Source organism: Capra hircus, chromosome 4, assembly GCF_001704415.2.
Source record: "Capra hircus breed San Clemente chromosome 4, ASM170441v1, whole genome shotgun sequence".
Taxonomy (NCBI): domain Eukaryota; kingdom Metazoa; phylum Chordata; class Mammalia; order Artiodactyla; family Bovidae; genus Capra; species Capra hircus.
The window spans coordinates 87,534,977-87,559,298 of NC_030811.1; the positions used below are offsets into that span (position 1 = coordinate 87,534,977).

Consider the following 24,322-nt stretch of genomic DNA (forward strand, 5'->3'; position numbering starts at 1 on the left):
TCCATGGGATTTTCCAGGCAAGAGTACTGGAGTGGGGTGCCACTGCCTTCTCCACAAACTTAGCAATAACCAACCCTAATTAAAAAAAAAAAATGTCAGGTCTTCCCTCATTGTCCAGTGGTTAAGAATCTCCCTTGCAATGCAGGGCACACCTGTTTGAACCATGGTCCGGAAAGATCCCACATGCCACAGAACAACTAATACCTTGTGCCACAGCTATCGAGCCTGTGCTCCAGAGCCCCGGAGCCACGACTACTGGCACCTGGGTGCCTAGAGCCCGTGCTCTGCAACAAGAGAAGCCACCACAATGAGAAGCCCTCGCCCGCAACTGGAAAAACCCTGCTGGCAGCAATGAAGACCCAGAGTAGTCAAAAAATAAGCACATGTTTTTAAAAAGCATGTCTGCTACTAGTTGATGCTAGTTGAGCTTTAAAATCTGGAGTCATCTTGATCTGCCACCTTGGGAAGTTCCTCCAGTTTATATTCCTGCCCTGACTTCCTATGCATCAGGCCGGCGTGCCATGACCCTCCAGCACAACAAAGATGGAGAAGGACTCACATTAGGCAGTTTCATGATAAAGTCATAGGCGTTGGCTTCCTTCACAGCTTTCTGAATCTCATCCATGGTGACATCTTCACGGCCGTAGCGAATGTTCTCAGCTATCGTGGTGGCAAACAGCACAGGCTCCTGACTCACCACCCCGATAATCTCCCGCAGATACCTTACGTTGATGGTCCTGATATCCTGTCCGTCAATACTGACCTAAAATAAAAAGGAGCTGTGATATGCACATAGCGCAGATTTGTGATGTGCGACCTGCTGAGGTAAGTCAGAGCTGCAGCATCTGGCTGAACAAGAGTCACCTCACCATGCCCTCCGTGGGGTCATACAGCCTCTGCATCAGCTGGACGGTGGTGCTCTTCCCACAGCCGCTGTTCCCAACCAGGGCCACCGTCTGCCCACTCCCTACCTTCAAGTTGAGGCCCTTCAAGATCTATGAGAATGAACGAGAAATAAACTTAAACCACAGATTTCAGGACTACGTACATTGTTGAATTGTTGAGTCATCATTTCATTGTACCTTAACTTCATTTCGAGATGGGTAATGGAAGTGAACATTTCTGAATTCCAGATTTCCTTTAATATTGTCGGGTTTGTGCCCAGTGTTTGAATAGCTGTCGATGCTTGGTTTCTAAACAGAATACAATTTCAGAAGGTTACAGCAACTACTAGGTTACAATAAATACATTACAACTACATTTGTGGAGAGCTGAATAAAAGTGATAAAGAAATACACTGTTTTAGACAGACAGATAAATGGCCAGCCCAGACTTACGTTATCAATGATCTTGAAGACTTCATAAGCTGCTCCTCTTGCGTTTGCAAATGCCTCAATGTTTGGAGATGCCTGTCCAACACTAAACGCTCCAATTAATACAGAAAAGAAGACCTGAGGAATGTGAAGTAAAAGCATCAAGTTAGTTAGTATTTAGTATGCTTTTTTCATATTTTTAACATCGTTAGTTAAATTTTTACATGACAAGATAACATATGAATACTGACTAATAAAACTATTATTTTTAAAATTGAGGTACTTTTCAGTTGAGAATGCTGAATTAGTCTCACTGGATCTGTGAAATAATAAATTCTATATGACTGCAATATTTTCATATGTCTTCAAAACCCAAGAATTTTGGTTTAGAGCATCAGCAGGGTATACTGGAGATAAACCCTACTATGAGAGTCAGAAACCTGAGGTCTGAACCCTGGATTAAGCTCTAAATGGCTGTATGTCTTCAGGTGATTCTCTGACAGTCTGGACTTCAATTTCTTTATTTGCAAAAAGAGACAAGATTCTGTTTTCCCTACCAAGCAATCTTAGTGTTGTTGTATCAAGTGGAACGGTACTATAGGAAAATATTTTTTAAATATTTTGCCCAAATGAGTTTCTTATCGTACATTTGACACTGTTTCTCTAGAGATGTTAAAGAGGACTAAAGTCACTGTTCATTTCTTTGTAAATCACACAGTAGTTATATTATCCAACAACTTACAGAGAAGAAATTTTGCTAAGTGTTTCTATATTCACTTTCTCGACTAGTCCTTACAACAACACTAAAAGTTACGGCGTCTTAACTCCTGTCATTTCCATTTTGTGGAAGACGTAACAGAGTCTTCAAAAGTCTAGGTCGCTGAACCAAATCATACAGGCAGTAAGTGGCACAGCCAGAATTTGAATCAGATCAGCCTGATATTAAATCCCAGGCTCTCACTCACTCTTCTTGGCCATTATTTAATAATTCTTCAAAAATAATTCTCTAACAGTCAAACCAACACTACTAAATTTCACTGCCATTTTAAAGGTGATTCATCTCTTACTATGATATCACTTACTGTGAGCACTTGTCCAATGGAATATTCTCTTGAGAGGACCAAGGAGGTCCCATACCAGAACGCCAGGGCATAGGATGCATAGATCAACAGAAAAGCAGCTCCCATAGAGATGTTGGCCGTGATAGCCTTCTTTATTCCAATTCTCTTGGCTTCTTCCAAGTTTTTGTTGTACCTGGGAGAAGTAACAAATTATCACACATGCTTGTAAAATCTTACAAAATGGGTCAATACAGCATGATGGTTGTTGAATACTCAAGACGTGCCAAGGCCTCTGATGGGTGCTTTGCATGCATTTTCTCCCTTTTGTCCACAGGTTGACCCTATGATGTTAGTACTATTTTAATCTCTTTGTGTAGAAAAGGAAACTGAGGCCTTATGGAAATTAAGTAATTCGTGGAGGCATGTTCTAAAAGCACCATCTCTGGCCTTAGCAATAGTGAAATAAAAGAAGTAATACTTAGCAAACTTACAGCACTTGCACTGTTCATATATAAGACAAAACACAAGCTATGAAAACACTTGTGTTTTCCCTTTAAAATCTGCATGCATTTTAAATGTATTAATAAAATGAAGATATAATGCTAGAAAGTACTCAATATAGATGCTTGTGGAGATGTGGACCTAGAGACTATCATACAGAGCAAAATAAGTCAGAAGAAAACAAATATCAAAAATTAACACAAATATGGAATCTAGAAAAATAGTATAAACGATCTTATTTGCAAAACAGAAATAAAGACACAGACATAGAAAACAAACATATAGACATCAAGAGGGGGAAGAGATGGGGTGGGATGAATTTGGAGGTCTGGACTGACACATATACCACTACTGATACTATGCAGAGAACAGACAGCTAATGAGCACACGGAACTCTACTCAGCGCTCTGTGGTGACCTAAATGGGAAAGAAATGAAAAAAAGAAGGGATATGGGTGGGTGGGTGTGTGTGTGTGTGTGTGTGTGTGTGTGTGTGTGTGTCTCTGACTCTCTTTGCTGTATGACAGAAACTAGCACAACATGATACAGCAACTATACTCCAATAAAAATTAATTTCAAAAAGAGAAAGTACTCAATATAAGTAAGTCCTTGAAACCTCTGCACATCAAGGATGAAGGCAGTTTGCTCCCTGCCCTGCCTTCCTCTGGGGCTGCTGGAAGGACCAAATGAGAAAAACACATGCGTAGGAGCAATCTGAGTGCTCTGAATTGCCGTCTAAGACTGTTTACATGTAAATAAACCATGTCCTGTGCTAAGTCCTGTCGACTCTTTGCAACCCTAAGGATTGCAGCCCACCAACCTCGTCTGTCCCTGAGATTTCCCAGGCAAGAATACTGGAGTGGGTTGCCATGCCCTCCCCTCCAGGGGATCTTCCTCACCCAGGGATTGAACTCAGGTCCCCTGTATTGCAGGCAGATTCTTTACCATATGAGCCACCAGAGAAGCACCCATGAATAATTCTTACAGCAAATACAGGGGATTACACAAAAGAGGGCAAAACTGAGGAAGCAAACAAAAACCAAAGCAATGCTGGAGAACATTGATAGACATTTCCCTCTCATTCTAATCACTTAACATAATTTGAGCACTTTTTAAACCCTGAGGAAGTGGTTAATTTCTGATATTCAAATTAAAGGAGATAGGTGCACAGCAGACTGCTCTGCTTAAGAGAGATATGGAGATAAGTGAATGGGGATCAGATTTAAAGGAAAAGAAGGATCTTTGCAGATACAGACCCATGGTAAAACTATCAGAGAGAGAACAGACTGTAATTAAGCCTTAAATCTGTCCTTATTCTCTTAATACAACTCCCTCAGGACATCAGAACATTGCCTTGCAGAAAGAGGAGCTCATAATTGCTGAAATGAAAGAATTTATTTTTAATAGGACGTATATTTTGAGTTCTTTGATCCATAAACACAGGATGGTATAAACATTATACAGGATTATATTAATTTTTTTGGAGGATTTGTTCCATTTGTTAGAATGTACAAGCAGAGGTCAAGCCCTGCTCAGACATGAGCATGATTCTTTCATGCCCTCATGACATTTAAAAACTACTTCACCAAAAACCAGTTACCAAAGCATGGCATGGCCCAGTGAAATTTACATGATTACTTCCTAAAGAGTAAATTTAAACAGAACTTTACAGTGATAAAATGGTAATACATTATGAAAGTTTCTCCCTCCAAAAAATGTAAATCTCCAACTAGCCAGTTATAACCCTTGACCAGAAAATTATTTTTGAGAAATGTGCTCCAGTGGTTGAATATACAGTCTCCCACTTTATGAGCTGATGTGATATGAAAGTACCACTGGGCATAACTTATACATGATTACATTTAAGGAACTTTAACGCTCATGACTCACACTTTGTTTTGCCTTTATTTCAGTTCTTGCTTACCGAGACTAACGTAGAAATCACTGTGATATGCTGTGTCCCAAGCAGCCAGAAGAAACTTTTGCACAGGAAGAAGCAACAAGGAAGAAAATCACTTAGATGCCAGAAGAGATAAATGAAAAAAAGAAGGGGGTAAGGAAGGAGGAGAAGCACGCACTACTCCTTTTGCATAGGCTTTTTGATTAGCTTGTCAACAAAAATGTCACATGTACAAAATCAGATATTAAAATCATCAATTCATTAAAAACTCTAGTATCAAAATGGTAAAGTAGAATTTCCTAAAAGGGGTCAAAGTTACATAACAAAACACTGACAATTAGAAAAAACTATTTTTCTTAAGTAATATGAACACATTTATCAATGATGCAAATAGCCACCTATGGGAGCAAGGAAAAATTTCTGCTGTGTGTGCGTGTGTGTTAGTCACTCAGCTGTGTCCGACTCCTTGCAACCCCATGGAGCCTGCTAGGCTCCTCTCATGGGATTCTCCAGGAAAGAATACTGGTGTGGATAGCTACTCCCTTCTCCAGGGGATCTTCCCGATCCAGGGATCAAACCCAGGTCTCCTGCATTCCAAGCAAATTCTTTACCCTCTGGGCCACCAGGGAAGCCCCACTGTATACTACTGAATTAAATTCACTTTAAATTCTGAGAGAATTTGAGAGATCCTACTATACCTGCTAATTTGAAGAGAAAATTAGAGTAAGACCTTAATTACCTGTCTATGTGGAAGCAGCAAAGGGAAGAATAAGAACTAGAAGGAAAACTGAAGAATTATATTTGGTCTAAGAATAGCTTTAATAATTCTATTATCGCTGTTGTTTAGTCACTAAGTCGTGTCTGACTCTTCTGCCATCCCATGGACTGTAGCCCACCAGGCTCCTCTGTCCATCAGATTCTTCAGGCAAGAATACTGAAATGGGCTACTATTTCCTCCTCCAGGGAATCTTCCTGACCCATGGATTGAACCTGTGTCTCTCACATTTACTGAACTGGCAGGCAGATTCTTTACCACTGAGTCACCTGGGAAGCCCCTTAATACTTCTACTTTCAAATTAAATCCCAAATCCAGGGACTTACCATCCTTCTCCTAGAATATTTCAACAGTTTTCTGAGCAGTTCAAATTTTTGATGGCTCTCATCCATTCACCTCTCGGCCCTACTGCACCTGCGCAGCCGCCACTCCTTGGACATGGGGTTGCTTACTCGGCTGCTGGCCCTGACCTCGGGTGTGGGGTTGCTCCTCTCGGCCACCGCCCTTGACCTAGGGTGTGGGGTTGCTCCTCTCGGCCAACGCCCGACTTCCGGCTTGGTGAAGCTCCTCTCGGTTGCCGCCCCTGACCTCGGGTGTAGGGTAGCTCACATGAGTTACTCCATGTTGAAGATCAGGATGGGCTGCCGTGAGGAGATACCCCTCGTCCAAGGTAAGGAGCAGCGGCTGTGCTTTGCTGGCAGCCGTGAAGAGATACCCCACGTGCAAGGTAAGAGAAACCCAAGTAAGACAGTAGGTGTTGCAAGAGAGCATCAGAGGGCAGACACACCGAAACCATAATCACAGAAAACTAGTCTATCTGATCACATGGACCACAGCCTTGTCTAATTCAGTGAAACTAAGCCATGCCTGGTGGGGCAACCCAAGATGGGCGGGTCATGGTGGGGAGGTCTAACAAAATGTGGTCCACTGGAAAAGGGAATGGCGAGCCACTTCAGTATTCTTGCCTTGAGAACCCCATGAACAGTATGAAAAGGCAAAATGATAGGATACTGAAAGAGGAACTCCCCAGGTCAGTAGGAGCCCAATATGCTACTGGAGATCAGTGGAGAAATAACTCCAAAAACAATGAAGGGATGGAGCCAAAGCAAAAACAATACCCAGCTGTGGATGTGACTGGTGATAGAAGCAAGGTTCGATGCTGTAAAAAGCCATATTGCATAGGAACCTGGAATGTTAGGTCCATGAATCAAGGCAAATGGGAAGTGGTCAAACAGGAGATGACGAGTGAATGTCGAATTCTAGGAATCAGTGAACTAAAATGGACTGGAATGGGTGAATTTCACTCAGATGACCATTATATCTACTACTGTGGGCAAGAATCCCTTAGAAGAAATGGAGTAGCCATCATGGTCAACAAAAGAGTCCGAAATGCAGTACTTGGATGCAAGCTCAAAAATTACACAATGATCTCTGTTCATTTCCAAGGCAAACCATTCATTATCACAGTAATCCAAGTCTATGCCCTGACCAGGAATGCTGAAGAAGCTGAAGTTGAACAGTTCTATGAAGACCTACAAGACCTTTTAGAACTAACACCCAAAAAAGATGTCCTTTTCATCACAGGGGACTGGAATGCAAAAGTAGGGGGTCAAGAAACACCTGGGGCAATAGGCAAATTTGGCCTTGGAATATGGAATGAAGCAGGGCAAAGGCTAACAGAGTTTTTCCAAGAGAATGCACTGGTCATAGACAAACCCTCTTCCAACAACACAAGAGACGACTCTACACATGGACATTACCAGATGGTTGACACTGAAATCAGACTGATTATATTCTTTGCAGCCAAAGTTGGAGAAGCTCTATGCTCTATGCAGTTACCAAAAACAAGACCGGGAGCTGACTGTGGCTCAAACCATGAACTCCTTATTGCCAAATTCAGACTTAAATAGAAGAAAGCAGGGAAAACCACTAGACAATTCAGGTATGACCTAAATCAAATCCCTTATGATTATACAGTGGAAGGGAGAAATAGATTTCAGGGACTAGATCTGATACACAGAGTGCCTGATGAACTATGGATGAAGGTTCGTGACATTGTAAGGAGATAGGAATAAAGACAATTTCCAAAAAAAAAAAGAAATGCAAAAAAGCAAAATGGCTGACTGGGGAGGCCTTACAAATAGCTGTGAAAAGAAGAGAAGTGAAAAGCAGGAGAAAAGGAAAGATATAAGCATCTGAATGCAGAATTCCAAAGAAAAGCAAGTAGAGATAAGAAAGCCAGCAATCAATGCAAAGAAGTAGAGGAATACAACAAAATGGGAAACTAGAGATCTCTTCAAGAAAATTAGAGACACCAAGGGAACATTTCATGCAAAGATGGGCTCGATAAAGGACAAAAATGGTATGGATCTAATAAAAGCAGAAGGTATTAAGAAGAGGTGTCAAGAATACATAGAAGAACTGTACAAAAAAGATCTTCATGACCCAGATAATCACGATGGTGTGATCACTCACCTAGAGCCAGACATCCTGGAATGTGAAGTCAAGTGGGTCTTAGAAAGCATCACTGCAAACAAAGCCAGTGGAGATGATGGTATTCCAGTTGAACTATTTCAAATCCTGAAAGATGATGCTGTGAAAGTGCTACACTCAATATACCAGCAAATTTGGAAAACTCAGCAGTGGCCACAGGACTGAAAAAGGTCAGTTTTCATTCTAATCCCAAAGAAAGGCAATGCCAAAGAATGCTCAAACTATCGCACAGTTGCAGTCATCTCACACGCTAGTAAAGTAATGCTCAAAATTCTCCAAGCCAGGCTTCAGCAAAACGTGAACCATGAACTTCCAGATGTTCAAGCTCATTTTAGAAAAGGCAGAGGAACCAGAGATTAAATTGCCAACATCCACTGGATCATGGAAAAAGCAAGAGAGTTCCAGAAAAACATCTATTTCTGCTTTATTGACTATGCCAAAGCCTTTCACTGTGTGGATCACAATAAACTGTGGAAAATTCTGAAAGAGATGGAAATACTAGACCACCTGACTTGCCTCTTGAGAAACCTATATGCAGGTCAGGAAGCAACAGTTAGAACTGGACATGGAAAAACAGACTGGTTCCAAAAAGGAAAAGGAGTACATCAAGGCTGCATATTGTCACCCTGCTTATTTAACTTCTATGCAGAGTACATCATGAGAAATGCAGGGCTGGAAGAAGCACAAGCTGGAATCAAGATTGCTGGGAGAAATATCAATATGCAGATGACACCACCCTTATGGCAGAAAGTGAAGAGGAACTCAAAAGCCTCTTGATGAAAGTGTAAGAGGAAAGTGAAAAAGTTGTCTTAAAGGTCAACATTCAGAAAGTGAAGATCATGGCATCCGGTCCCATCACTTCATGGCAAATACATGGGGAAACAGTGGAAACCGTGTCAGACTTTATTTTTCTGGGCTCAAAAATCACTGCAGATGGTGACTGCAGCCATGAAATTGATAGACGCTTACTTCTTGGTAGGAAAGTTATAACCAACCTAAATAGCATATTAAAAAGCAGAGACATTACTTTGCCAACAAAGGTCCGTCTAGTCAAGGCTATGGTTTTTCCAGTGGTCTTGTATGGATGTGAGAGTTGGACTGTGAAAAAAGCTGAGCACCGAAGAATGATGCTTTTGAACTGTGGTGTTGAAGGAGACTCTTGAGAATCCCTTGGACTGCAAGGAGATCCAACCAGTCCATTCTAAAGGAGATCAGTCCTGAGTGTTCCTTGGAAGGACTGGTGCTAAAGCTGAAACTCCAGTACTTTGGCCACCTGATGCAATGAGTTGACTCACTGGAAAAGACTCGGATGCTGGGAAGGATTGTGGGCAGGAGGAGAAGGGGACGACAGAGCATGAGATGGCTGGATGGCATCACCAACTGATGGACATTAGTGAATAAACTTCGGGAGTTGGTGATGGACAGGGAGGCCTGGCGTGCTGCAATTCATGGGGTCGCAAAGAGTCGGACACGACTGAGTGACTGAAATGAACTGAACTGATTCATTCACCAGACCAATTACAGACAGAGAAATGATTTTAAAACATAAAGTAGACATCAATCCCTTGTTTAAATCCCTCAACTGCATCCCTGTGCCCCTGGAGTTAAATCCTGACTCCTTACCAGGACATGCCAGTCCCCATGTTCTGGCCCCCACCCACCCTCAACAGCCCCTCTTCACCTCAATCTCCTCTCACTCAACTGAGTTCCAGTCACACAAGCCTTAGGATATTTTCTAGAATATACCAAAGTCTCTGCCATCTCGGGAAACCTGGAAGATTCCTGTGTCCCTACCCTACTACAGCAGGCTTTTTCTCTTCTCTCAAGTACCAGCCTCCAGGAAACCTCAAATAGCCAACACGCATGCCTTCCCTGACCACCATGGTTAAAGTACACTTGTTCTGCTCACCCTCATCAGCACATTCTTTGATTTCTTCAAAACACGTTTAAACAATTCAAGATTTAATTCATGTCTCTGATGATTTTTTTCTCCCTTCCTGCTCTCCTCCCTCCCTTCCTTCTCTTTTTTTTCCACCTTATTCTTTTGACCAGAGATCATATGAGGGCAAAAAAGGCAAAGATAAAGCAGCATATCAAGATGTCCACAGACATACAGACTTCCTATAACTCAGAGCCTGAGGAAATGTGCTAATTCTTCCACAAGGTTCACATCAACAGGGAAGGTAAGTGTAGTGTTCTAAATACAAACTGATGAAGCATTAGGAATTATCTGAAAACTTTAACAGAGGAATATGATTATGACCTGAAACTTCCTTTTCTTAGGTTTGCAACTGTTTAAAACACTTTTACACTTACTTTTTGAATAATCATTATAAGAAATAGTTATATAGAAACAGCTTTTCAAGGAAATTCTGAGATGAATACCAAAAAACATCACCTAATGCATAAGTAAAATTAAAATTGAATAAAATTCAGAAAACTATTTCTGTCATATTCTGGAGGGTTTAACATAATTATATCCATATTTTGAGAAAACATTTCTAAATTTTCATTTTGTTTGATTTTGAAGCTTTTTGATGTTAAAAAAAAATCCAGTGAGGTCTACTTTGGTTTTGAAAGTTTATTATAATTTTTGAAGACCTGGTTACTTATTTGTATCAACTTAAAAAAAAAAGCAAAACACTGCTTAATTGAATCAGTTTAATACCAGAATTAAAACTCTATAAGAATGCCAGGATTTAATATATGAATAATGCTAGAATGTATAAAGAAATCAGCCTGAGCACTGATTAACAAAGATATTTTTCTTTCTATTTTTTATTCAAAGATTGGAGAAGGAAATGGCAACCCATTCCAATACTCTTGCCTGGAAAATTTCATGGACAGAGGAGCCTGGCAGGCTATAGCCCATGGGGTCACAATGAGTCGTAACGACTAGACAACTTTCACTCACTGCCAATACACAAGTGAAAACCCAGAGCCTAGCACAGTGCTTGGCAGATAGTAGATGCTGGATAAATTTGCCAAATGAACTGAACGTTCCAGAAACAGCCAAGCTGGAGAGAACCTTAGGTCATCAGGCTGTAGTCTTGAGTCTACTCCTGATATTCACGAAAAACTAATTTCCAATAATTTCCAATTTTCTAGGGGACCTTTCAAAGACACAGTCCAGTAAAAACATCTTCTGAAGAAACAATTCTATATATAACTGTGTAAGTCCATTTGCTTGTTAAAAAGTTGATCACTATCTTCTATAAAAAACAAAACAAAAAAACCTGTATCTAATTACTTCAGTTCAGTTCTGTCTCTCAGTCGTGTCTGACTCTTCGCGACCCCGTGAATTGCAGCACGCCAGACTTCCCTGTCCATCACCAACTCCCGGAGTCCACCCAAACCCATGTCCACTGAGTCAGTGATGCCATCCAACCATCTCATCCTCTGTCATCCCCTTCTCCTCTTGCCCTCAATCTTTCCCAGCATCCTTGTCTTTACAAATGAGTCAGCTCTTCGCATCAGGTGGCCAAAGTATTCGAGTTTCAGCTACAACACCAGTCCTTCTAATAAACATCCAGGACTGGTCTCCTTTAGGATGGACTGGTTGCATCTCCTTGCAGTGCAAGGGACTCTCAAGAGTCTTCTCCAACACCACAGTTCAAAAGCATCAATTCTTTGGTGCTCAGCTTTCTTTACAGTCCAACTCTCACATCCATACATGACTACTGGAAAAACCATAGCCTTGACTAGATGGACCTTTGTTGACAAAGTAATGTCTCTGCTTTTGAATATACTGTCTAGGTTGGTCATAACTTTCCTTCCAAGGAGTAAGTGTCTTTTAATTTCATGGCTGTAATCACCATCTAATTACTTAGATCTCTCCATTAAAAAATACTTTAAATTCCTTTCAACTTTCAGTGAACTAAAATAAGATTTATCTAAGTTTTGAATATCAGACTTGACACCTTTCCCTCCTTACATCCAGGTTATACATCATTATAGTTTTTCATTGCTAATAATATCTTCTAAAATTATCATGTTCTTCAAATTTTGGATGCCATTAATCAAGAAGTATTATAATCGTGTTATTTTATGCAACAGTAATAAAGGAGTTTAATGGAACACTCCATATACAGCAGGGACCCAAAAGGCTACAGCCTCAACGTAATAAGCATGTGCACCATGGAAAGTGGCAGCAGGAGAACCTGCTTGTCTCAGCCTTGACAACAGATGAAGGGTGGGGGGAAAACATGTCCCCTGGGAACTGGAACCATAAAAGGCAATGCTTATACAGGTCTGAAAAATATGAATTCACCACTGTGGTCAAAAACTCCTAGGCAAAGAATATAATGTACACGGGCTCAGGTTAATAGTGCCCCCAGTGAGTGGCAGAAGCAAACACAAATCCTTCCTGCAAGAACTCAGCTTCTCTGTCCAGACCCACAGCAATTGTAAGATGGCTCTGACTGTAGGATTTGTCTCAATTTCAGAGACGATGAAATGCAAGAGAAAAATGTGCATCCTAGAACTGACGGAATACTACATGTTCTCTAACTGCTCCCTGCTCTTCACAGGAAGGCCATGTTTACCCCTGAACTGTCATCAGGTACCCAGGGGCCTTCCCGTACACTGCTGGTCTGCAGAGCTTATTACACTGTTACTGGACTTGCTGTGTAGACAATCACATACTCTATACAGAATGAGAGTTTTGCTTTTTGTCTAGCAACCTAATAACTTTTCTTCTTTATTTTTATTATTCTTACTGTTATTTTTTCCTTAATTTTATTATCTTGTACCAGTACAACCCTAAATAGAAATAATGTTAGCAGACATATTTGTTTCATTATTTTAAAGGAATGCTATTAACATTTTACCATTTAATAAAATTTCCTGTAAGTATCCGGTACATATTCTTTATTAAATTAAGAAAGTTTTTGTCATGAATCATCTGTAATTAATACTTTTACTTAATCCATCAAAACAAAATGTCTTTCTTCCAATCTGCTAGTGTGGTTAATTATATTCATGGATTTTAAATCATCTTTGCACTTATGGGATCAAGCCATCAGGTTCAGAAATTTGTTTTAATCTGATGATAGTTTTCACATTGATTCATTTGGCAAATAATTTATCTAGGCTTTTTGCATCTATATTTTAGATGAAACTGCCTTATAATTTTCCTTTCTCATAAACCTGCTATCTTGTAATGATGTCAAGGTTATACTAGCCTCATAAAATGAACTCACTGTTTTTTTCATCCTCTCAAACAATCTCTGTAAGATGGGGCTATCTCTTTCTTGAAGTTTTGGTAAAATCTGTCTGGAAAATTATCTGGACCTGGTGGGTTTTTGCGTGTTTATGCGTGTATGTATATGAAAGGCAAAAGACAGAGATTTTACACTGGATTCAATTCCTTTAATGATTATGGTTCTACTCAAGTTTGCGTCTTAAGTGAGAATTTTAACCTATATTTTTCTGGGATGTAATCTATCTCATCAGGGATTTTAAATTACTGGTATAAAACTGTAACTCTTAAATTTTTAAAAAGCTGTAGCAACGTTTTCCCTTGTTCTCTTGCATTTTGTTCCTGATTTAACCTGCAAAATACTACTTCATTATTTATCCATATTTTCATAAAAATTAATGATTTTTTGTCAACCCTTTGCTTCTTTATCTTTATTTTCTATTAAAATGTTTTTGCTCTTAATCCTTTATCCTTCTTACACTTCCTTCTCTCTGTTATTCTTTTTCTAACTTTTAATTTAGCTGCTTAGTTCACAAATTTTCAGCAACTTTTAAATTTCTTCTACCCAACACCCTAGTGCTACCAATGGACTCAGATTCATTTTTAATGTGAAACCCTCAGCTTTAGAAGAGAGAGCTCCTTGGTCCTCAGAGTATTATAAATTCAAACTCTAGCAGCACCTGAAGGTGAGGCTTGCAATTTTGATTTCTACGGAGAGATGCTTTCCCTTGGTGCATAACTAGGCAGAATCAGATAAGATTTGTCGCCCCATGTTGGTAAACAGATTCTTTTTCTGATACACCTCTCCATCGAGAAAAACTGGAAATGAACGCAAAGTTCAAAATTTCATCCTGTGTCTACTCAGACATTTATTTAGAAAGTACTTTGCTGAATACTCTTGAAACAGTACCCCCATGACTCTAATGGAGAAGGGGACGACAGAGGATGAGATGGCTGGATGGCATCACTGACTCGATGGACGTGAGTCTGAGTGAACTCCGGGAGGTGGTGATGGACAGGGAGGCCTGGCGTGCTGCGATTCATGGGGTCGCAAAGAGTCCGACACAACTGAGCGACTGAACTGAACTGACTGAACTGAAACAATTTTACCCCAACTGGTACATCTTGTTGACCTGTGGTTGTTTGTATCTGTCCCCTCCCCCTGCCAGAATTTAAGCTCCAAGAGAAGGGCAGCTTCATTTGACTGGTTATTTGCAAGGCAATGAAGCAAGACTTCCCATTTTTTAGTCAGACACATGTTAAGGCAAAAGCAAAAACCTTCGCAAAAGGTGAGACAGAGCACAGATATTGCTTTCCTCTGAACTATGATAGGTACATAGCCATCAAAAATCTCTCAGAGGATATCTTTATAGGTATGAAATACATCATATGAGAAAAGTACACTCCAAACACAGTGTGTACAGTTTAAAGAGTATACAGTGAGCACTCATGTAAGCACAGCTGAGGTCATGAAATACAACAATGTCAGAATCAAGATGCCCCTGCCACGTGCCCCGCTTTTATCACCAACCCCTCACCTCCCCAAGGAGTAACCATTATTTTGACTTAATAACCCCATCCATCTACCACAAAATATTCATTCATAGAGAATCAAGAATTAACTTGATGGAGAAAAATTATCATCAGAGATATTAATTATGTTTCAGCCTTAAGAAACTATTTTATCTCACTACCCACCTAGGAGACTCTAGAAAACACTTTGAATTAGCAGATATAAGAAGAATTACAACAATTAGAATCACAACTTCTCCAGAATATTAACTATGCTGTAATATATCCAAGAAGCTGTTTAAGGAAACATATACATCAGAGAATACCTTATAATCATCACCTTCAACCTGAAGGGCATTTAAGATGACAGAATTTAACATCTCTACCAACTTAAAAAAGGAGACTCAAACCTTTCAAGTTCTTTCTTTTGTCCTCCAAATGCAATCACAGTTCTAATAGCCGCTAAGACCTCTTCAGCTACTGCTCCAGCTTTTGCATATGCCAAAAGTTCTTTATCAGTAAATGAAGACAGTATCTGTTTAAAAATGCAATTGCAGATAATTTAAATTTTTAAACAAGTTAATTTTACCTTTTGTACACAAATGCTGCTGGTACATAGTATACTGTACTGTATATAAGTCTTTTACTCGTCTTTGGTTATGAAGTCCTGTTTGCTAATATACATATTATAGCTATTTCTTTTTGGACTGAGATGGTATATAATAAAGTAAAATTTCAACTTTCTCACTATACGCCATGGATTCTCATACAAATAAATAAATCTGGGACTTTGGGGGAGATTTTACATCTTAAAAAATGTGTATACTCTAAACATTAATAAATACAGAAAATGGGGCAGTATATCAAAAAAATAGGTATACTCAACATAGCAATTGCTAAGTATACTCTGGTTCAGAAATACCAAGGTAGGAGGCCAGGAGAACACAGGGACCAAGCACTGTGCAGTGACAGGACCTCAGGGAGGTTTCGAATGGCAGGGAAGCAGAGCTCCTTCCAGCAGCGTTTCTCAGCACCACATTAGGCCACCATGGAGGCCTCTTTTATGGACGCTCTTTGGTTTTTCTGTTTGGTCCCTGAGCATCTGTTCTCTGGAAGGAACAGTACCGGGTCCTTTACATACACAGGATCTCCTTCACCGATTCTTCTCAATTGTACCAAGAAGTAAGCATTATTTCCCCCTCAATACATGAGGAAATAGAAAGAGAAAGAGGTCAAGTCGTTTGCTAGTAAGTGCAATATCCAGGATTTAAGGCTTCACAGCATCAATCAACAGCCACTGGAGTGAATCTCTCTCTAAAACCAGCCACCGACATGTGTGGAATCCCAGAGGGCCCTGTGAGTAAAACTGAGTCAACTGACGAGGGCAAAGGACCACTATTTTTACCTGAAATGCTTGACTAGTCAACCATCTAAATATTGCATACAAGAATTCAAATCAAATTCTGAGTAAATATATTATACTCTTTCAATAAATAATTTATAGTATCTGTGGACTCATTTGTATAAGCAATAACAGCCTATTCCTTCTTGTCAGAAAGAGTTCTATGCCTTCTTATTATAAAAACAGTCCATGCCTTCTTCTTATAAAAAGTTCAAAGCTGTTTTGACTTTAAGAGCACATTTCTTCCTCTGCTGCGTGCGAATGTAAAGGAGCTACGGCAGATGCAGGAATGGGTGGCTGAGGGAAACGAACCTTTACCAACCAGGCTCCACGGCAGATGTTGCACGGTGGGCACCTTGCTCTTTGGTTCCCCAAACAACAACCCACCGATGCTCTAGACCTTCCTGACCTCTCAGAATGACCCGCCTAGGGCTGCCCTATCACATCTGCCAGAATTGCTCCCAGCGCTGGGCCTGACCCAGGGAGATCCCTGTCATCCCTGAACAAGCAGGTCTGCATAAGGCAAGAGGTGCCTACAATACAGTTTAGCTCTGCTTCTCTGCTCTTCTTGAAAACCTCAGACATCAACCACACCAGAAGCAGCTGACAACAGAAGATAAGCAGAACTATTTTTGAATGAGAAGTTTCAAAATGTGCTATTCTAATTTATTGTTGAAATATCAAGTACCATTCCAACTGATTCAATAAACCTGGCTTCTCTATGACCTTCCATAAGGATAAGCATATCCTTAGGCAAGACTACGGTAGAATGTTCATGAAGTGTTTTATTTTTTAACAGATAATGTCTGTTGAAAGAAAAAACACACTTTCAAATACTCTCAGAGATGTGAAAATTGAACTTTACTGTTCCTCTAATATAAAATAACAGAACGCTGATACTTCCATTATTACAATCACCCACCTAAACGATATCAAATTTCACTAACTCATCCCTTCTTCCAAAGGCTGCTAATTTTTTTTTAACAAAGCCTAATTGTACTAGTGCCAGACACATGAAATTGTTATTCCTTTAAGCTAAAAGCTAACACAGGCCACTATATATTGTTGAAACCAATACATTCAGAAGCAATAATTTTGACCATGACAGATGTTTTGACCTTCATCTTTGTCCCTTTTTTCTAGCTCAGTGTAGGCTGTTATTTCATTTTGTTTGGGATAATTTATACATGCTTTATTTTGTTAAACTTGTTATTCTGAGATAATTGTAGACACAAGCCAGTTCTAAGCCCATAAACCCTTTATCTGGTGTTCCCCAAACAACAACATCTCCAACATCTCTTCTGAACATGATCCCAGCCAAAAATTTAACACTTAACATCAATTCAATGTTATTCAGATTTACCAGTTTTACATGCACTCGTGTGTGTGTGTGTGTGTGCGCGCACGTGTGTTAGTTCCAAGCAATGTTATCATCTGCTAGATTCATGTGACAACAGTCACAACACAGAACAACTCCATCACAAGGATCCCTCAGTCCTGCTTTTTGTAGCCACAGCCACCTCCTTTCCTACTCCTCATTTCTCCTCCCCTCCACACCATCCCTAACACCTGAAAACCACTAAGCTGTTCTGCCTGTTATTTTGTCATTTCAAAAATATTATATAAATGGAACATAAGGTGTATGATCTTTCAGAACTGGCCTTTTTCGCCAAGTACAAATTTCGCCAAGTACAAATCTCTAGCGACTCATCCAGGTTGTGTGTGTATCAGTACTACTTTCCTTTTTATCATTGGATGTACCACAGTTGCTCAACCAGTAACCTGTTCAAGAATGTCTGGGGTTGTTTCAGTTTGGGGCTATTACTGATACAGCTGCTATGAACACCTGAATACAAATTGAGTGAATATATGAACATAATTTCTCTTAGATAAATGTCCAATACAACTGCTGGATTGTATGGTAATTGCACGTTTCGCTTTGTAAGAAATCACAAACTATTTTTTCAGGTTGGGTACCATTTTACGCTCCCACCAAAAATACATGAGTGACCCTGTTTCTTTGCATCTCAGCAGCATTTGGGGTTTCACTTTTATTTTAGCCATTTTGGTAGATGCATAATGGTATCTCGTTGCAGTTTAATTTGCTTTTCACTGACAACTAATGCCGTTAAACAACCTTTCATGTGCTGACCTACCACCTGTATAACCTCTCTGATGACATTTGTTTATTTCTTCTGCCCATTCTCTAACTGGTTCATTCGGGGTTGTTTTTTTTCCCTTAATATATATATTTTTTATTGAAGTATGGCTGATTTACAGTGTCTCAAGTGCACAGCAAGGTGATCCAGTTATACACAAACACACATTATTCTTCAGATTATTTTCCATTACAGGTTATTATAAGGTATTGACTATAGTTCCCTGTGCTATACAGTAAACCTTTGTTGCTTGTGGCATATTTATTTTTTAATTAGAAATCAAGCATTCTATTTATACTAAGTCAAACAAGTAGAATCAAAATGTCATCGTTTTTTCAGTTAGGCAAAAGTTTATAAGTTTTCTAAAAAATATATATTATACATACTATTTATATATATGTAGACAAAAGATTTTCTACTATGCTTGAATGAGAAAGAACATAAAAAAAAAAGAGAGAGATGGAGAAATTGGAAAACATAAACTAAATGATATGCCAGCACTGAATAAGAAATAGAAAGTGAAACAAACTAAATAAAATTAAAGATCATTATACAGTCCAGTAGTTTTGAAACATGGTGGCTTATTAGAAACATATCTGGAACTCTGGAGGAAAAAAGCAATACCTGGGCATTGGTAGTTTTCAAAAAATTCCAAGATAATTCTAATATGTATCTGGATTTTAAAAAGTGATTACAGGTTTTTCTATTAAATAGTAGTTTTGGTGATTTTTTTTTAACTATCAAATTTTGAGAGTTCCTTATATATTAGATAAAGACTAATCCTTTGTCAGATATGTGACGTGCATGTTACTTTTTTCCCAGCTTGTAGCTTGTTTTTTCATCTCCTTTACATGGTTTTCGAAGAGCAAGAGTTCCCGCTTTTGGGGAAAGCAGATAAAGTCTTCCTTCTTCTAGGGGAGATTGTATAAAATTGGTGTCAATTCCTCTTTAAATGTCCAGTAAATTTTTCCAGTAAAAGTTGACTGTGCCTGGAGAATTCTTTCCCAGGAGCTCAGAACTTACAAAATAGATTTCTTTAATTACTATTTCATCTTAGTTGTTCTGGATATCACAATATTCATAGGTGACATAAAAATCTACTGGTATCAACATTTTACCACTTATAATTTTGGGTTCAATCACCAAATATGATTTAGAAATCTCCTGGGAAAAGAAAGGCCCCAAAAAAAAGAAAAAAAGAAAGGCTCAAATTCCTGCTCTTTCTGTTGTTCCTTTTCCCTTCCGGATGCTCCAATATGCCTTGTATCACTTTCCTTCTGTTTGAAGAACTTCATTTAGCCAGTCTTTAATAGGAAGTATGCTAATGCAAAGTTCCTCTATAGTCTTCCATGATCTGGGAATGTTTTCATCTCCCCCATCATCCCTAAAAAATACTTCAACCAAGTATCCATAGTTGACAGGTCTTTTCTTTAAGCACTTGAAAAATAATTTGCCACTTCCTTCTAGTCTTTATGGTTTCAGATAAGAAATATATTGTCATTCAAATCGGTGTTCCCTGTAGGTAATGTGCTGTTCATCTTTAGCCAATTTCAACTTTTTCTGTCTTTAGTTTTCAATGATTTAACTATGATGTGCTTTAGCATGGATTTCTTTGGATTTATCCTGTTGAGGTTAGCTTAGCTTCTCGGAGCTGAAGGTTTGTCTTTCACAAACCTTGGACATTCTCAGCAATTATTTCTTCCAATGTTCCTTCAGCCTCACTCCTCTCCTTTATTTTGGGACTCTGATGGTCACAAATGTTCCACATGGTACTACTGTCCCACAGGTCCCTGAGGCGCTTTCATTTTCTGTTTCATGCTGGGCGACTTCTATTGTTCTACTTCCAGTCCACTGACTCTATCCTGATCTCTCCACTCAACAAGAGTAACCCCTCCATCGTGACTTTTGTTCTACGGTTGTACCTTTCAGTTATCTAATTCCATTCTGTCCTTTTTTCTTAATTCCTTTTTCACTGCTGATATTGTCTATTTCCTTTTGTTTTAGGATAATTTGTAATTGATTAGTGAAGCATTTTTCTGATGATTATTCCAAAATCCATGCCAAACAACACTGACATATGAATTATATCAGCATTTGTCAGTTAAGTGTTTTTTCTCATTCAAGTTGTGATTTTCGTAGTTCTTGGTATGACAAGTGGTCTTCTTTTAACTATAATCTGGGCGTGATATCTATTATGTTAGGAGACTCTGGGTCCTATTTAAAGTCTTTTATTTTAGCAAGCACTTACCCTTTGGGGATTTAGCATATAATTCTTAACCTACTTCTGAGAGTTGTGGGTCAAGCAGCAGTTTTACATTCAGAGTGTTTGTGGTATTACTTTCGTCAGCATGGTTTGTCTGCAGTTACTGGGGCCCCTGCTTCTGCTACCTGAGGGAGTGAAAGTGTTCTTAAGGTTGGACCACCTGCTGTAGCAGTAGGATATGGTAGTTTCCCCTCCCTTTGCCCCTTAGCTGACCCAGTGTCTCTGGGCTGGGTTAGAGAATTGCGTGCAGAGATCAAAAGAGGCTTTCTGGAGTAGGAAGCTTGCTGGGGCCAAGCCTCTTCCTGTTCTGCCTTCTTGCCCGTGGCCTCTGAGGTACAGAATAGAGCCTCAGAATCATGGGGACAAAGCAGCTTCCTCCACCAGGCCTCATTTCTTTTTTAATAAGACTGACAACCGGACAACTGAAGGATCCATTTATTAAATAGTATCTGAAGTAATGCAAATTAATTATTACAAGATTAACTTACTGCTTTTCCCCCTAACTTAACTAGAACAAACATTAATACATTTTAGAACAGTTTTTTAGCAAATACTGATATGAAGAATCTGTCACCTGACTTGCCTAACATGCTAGTAAACAGAAAAATCAATTAGCACAAAGGCTTTTGCCAAATATGTCAACAGAGATGCAGTTTAGCCACCAAGAACACCATTCAAACATTGTGTTAGTCTGAACAATAAATTAATAAGAGTTCTCAGAACTTCAATTTTTTCTTCTGTTAAATGAGATGATGTCTAAACTTTACAAGAACATGTATTTCATGCCTTTGAAGAAGAAGATAATATGATAGAATGAGGGGGAAAATAATCTGTAATATTCTACAAACTTCTACTTCATATGTAGAAAATACTATAGCTAAATACTGCAAAAAGTATAACTAACATTTACTAATTTGGGGGGAGATTAAGATATGTTGTTATTTTATACTCTGAAATTCCCTGGGATTTTTTAACCTAAAAAAAGTGGAATCTGGGTAACAGGGTCCTATTGTATAGCACAGGAAATGGTATTCAATAGCCTGTGATAAACCATAATGGAAAAGAATATGAAAAATAACATATATATATGTATACCTGCATTACTTTGCTGAGCAGCAGAAATTAACACAACATTGTAAACTAACTGCATTTCAACAAATTTTTTTAAAAAGAGAAAAAAATATGTATTTGCCTGACACAGTAGATACTTTAAAAAATGGCAGTTACCGTTTATAACAGCAAAACAATATCCATCCCACAGGGTTAAATTTTTAAATTTCTTAATACCGCCTGATTTGCTTTGTGTTAGGCTTGGGTTTGCTTGGCCCTCCGTTATTCTACATCCTTTTGCCATGTGAATGTGTAGCGCTGTCTCTCATTTTTCTAAGAAACTACATACCAGGCCAATCTCTCCACAGCCACCTACACTTACAGGAAATCAATTTAGAATGAACACCACACCCAGTCTCAAGAGGAAGGCCTCCCTGTGGAAGTGGGGAGGGCCATTTGCATTGCTTTGCTTTCGTGACAGAGAGGAAACCACAGACCTCAGATGTACGTGCATTAGGGGCTAGAAAAAACCTCTTTTTAGAAAACTGTCTTCACACCAATGGACTTAAGTATGTATAAACACAGAGCCATTTATAACACTGACAAAACTGTTCTGCCAACAAAATAAATAAAATCTACAAAAACACGGACATCAATAATGGTGACTGAATGGGACTTACGTGTTAGTCACTGAACTTGAAGCTCTACTTGTGAACGTGGAACTGTCTACCGGGGACACAGCTCTCCAAGAGCCGAGCATGCCTTCTGCATGAAGGCAGAGAAGGAGACGGGGAGCTCCATCTTTCCCCTCCCCCAATCACAGCACAGAGTCTGGGTGGGGACAGCTCAGTGAGCTCACATCTGCCTATTCCCACTGACTGTGAAAAGAAGATTTAACACCAAGACTGAACAGAAGATTTAACGTCATCGTCAGTGTCGGGGTCATCATGTGACAAAAAGAGCCTCTACTGGAGGAGTCGTGGGGTGTTTTTTGAGGGTGGAGAAGTTTAATAGCCTGGATTCACAGGCTTCACACCTACCTTTGCCCAGATAGCAGCTGACAGGCCAAGAACAGGACTGATGGCCAGAATCACAAGGGTGAGCTTCCAACCTCTTGTAAATCCTATTATAAAACCGGTGAAGAATGTCGCCATTGCCTGAAAGAACATTCCGATTTTGTCACCAATTCCTTCATTAATTTTGGAGACGTCACTGAAAGAACAGTGTTAGAAATAAACATCAGGATTATGAACACCAGAACTTTTCTCCTGATTCTAGTTGACTGTTTGTTTGCCTCAGTGTGGGGTAATCAGTTTACATCTAGGATTTTGCTCAGAAACGTTCCCAGCAAGTATCATGGCGCCGCCCTAATGCTCACTCCCACAGGATGTCTTGGGTCTGGCAAGTCCAACCCCTCATTCACTACCAGTCATGCAGGACCTCTTCATGCCCTGCCAGGGTTCTGGGAACAAAAAGACGCATGAGGCACGATCAAGACTCAGAAGGAATTTAGTTTCAGAATTACTTCTGAGGGATGGGCATTACCTCCAGGGATTACCTCCTGACACATTTTATGACCTCACTTCCATTTTAAAAGAATAAGAAGCACACGTCAGAGTTCAACACACACCCAGGTACTTACTCTGTGAGGCGGGTGTTAAGTTCTCCAACGTCATGCACATCAAACCAGCCTATCTCCTGTTGCATGATGGCATGAAAAAACTGTTTTCTGATTCTGTGTACTTGTCTTCCAGCGGCCAGACACCAGAACGAGACCTGGATGTAAGCGGCAATAAGCACGCCAGCACCAATTCCACAGTAATAGTAGGCATACCTGGAAAACAGCAAGAAAGCTGCACACACGCCACTTTCTCATCAATGCACTGTCCCCAGCAGACCACCCCCCCTGCCCTTTTCAGTCATCTGGCAACCTTGCCCTCCTTCAAAGCAGCGCTGATGGTCAGCATCCAACCCTGGCCACCCTGGTAGAATGTCATGGTGAAGAGTGTGCTTTCTGTTTTGGCTCAAATCCAAGCTCTTAACTGCGATACAGGCTGACTTCACCCAGTTTTCTAACTGGCAAAATGGAGATAAGAACTGTAAAACAGTGGGACTTCCCTGGCGGTCCAGCAGTTAAGACTCCATGCTTTCATTGCCAAGGGCATGGGTTCAATCCCTGACTGGGGAACTAACATCCCATATGCCTCATAACATGGCCAAGAAAAAGAACTGTAACACAGTAACATATAAGAACACTTGCGTCTGTGCCTGGCACCCAATTAGCATGTAGAGAATGCCAGTTATTGTGAAAGACGTGAGTGGTGCCTAAAAGCATCACAGCATTAGGTGAGGTCTACCAGTGTCATCCTGCACACCTGGATTACCCCTATATCAGCTGATGAACACTTGGGATGGTTTCTGCTCACTGGGGAATGGAAAGAAGGGGCAGAACTTGCCAGAAAGTGAAACCAAGAGATGGAGATGGTCACCTGACCTTTTGGATTATTAATCTGCCAGACAACTGAGAATAAAAAATGTTTTTATATCATCTGCCCAACTGACCATCATGAGTTATCCTGAAATGCTTAGTGAATCAAGTAGCAGGCCCCCCAGTTTAAATTCTAATGATAAAAAAAATGAGCATCTTCTAAAACCAGACCCTTGATCAACTAGAAATGCCAAATTTGTGTTTCC

General features: G+C 39.8%; 1 protein-coding gene across 2 annotated transcripts in view; it reads right to left on the minus strand.

The window, feature by feature from the left end:
- Positions 1 to 24,322, minus strand: part of ABCB1 (ATP binding cassette subfamily B member 1) — a 102,731-nt gene that overhangs the window by 46,780 nt on the left and 31,629 nt on the right. For both annotated transcript variants that reach the window (XM_018047299.1, XM_018047300.1), the window contains 8 exons: positions 23,271 to 23,462; positions 22,669 to 22,840; positions 15,165 to 15,289; positions 2,396 to 2,567; positions 1,338 to 1,451; positions 1,083 to 1,193; positions 870 to 995; positions 560 to 763 (listed from right to left, as the gene is read on the minus strand). In XM_018047299.1, the coding sequence (XP_017902788.1) occupies positions 560 to 763; positions 870 to 995; positions 1,083 to 1,193; positions 1,338 to 1,451; positions 2,396 to 2,567; positions 15,165 to 15,289; positions 22,669 to 22,840; positions 23,271 to 23,462 (1,216 nt within the window). The remainder of the gene's footprint in view (positions 1 to 559; positions 764 to 869; positions 996 to 1,082; positions 1,194 to 1,337; positions 1,452 to 2,395; positions 2,568 to 15,164; positions 15,290 to 22,668; positions 22,841 to 23,270; positions 23,463 to 24,322) is intronic.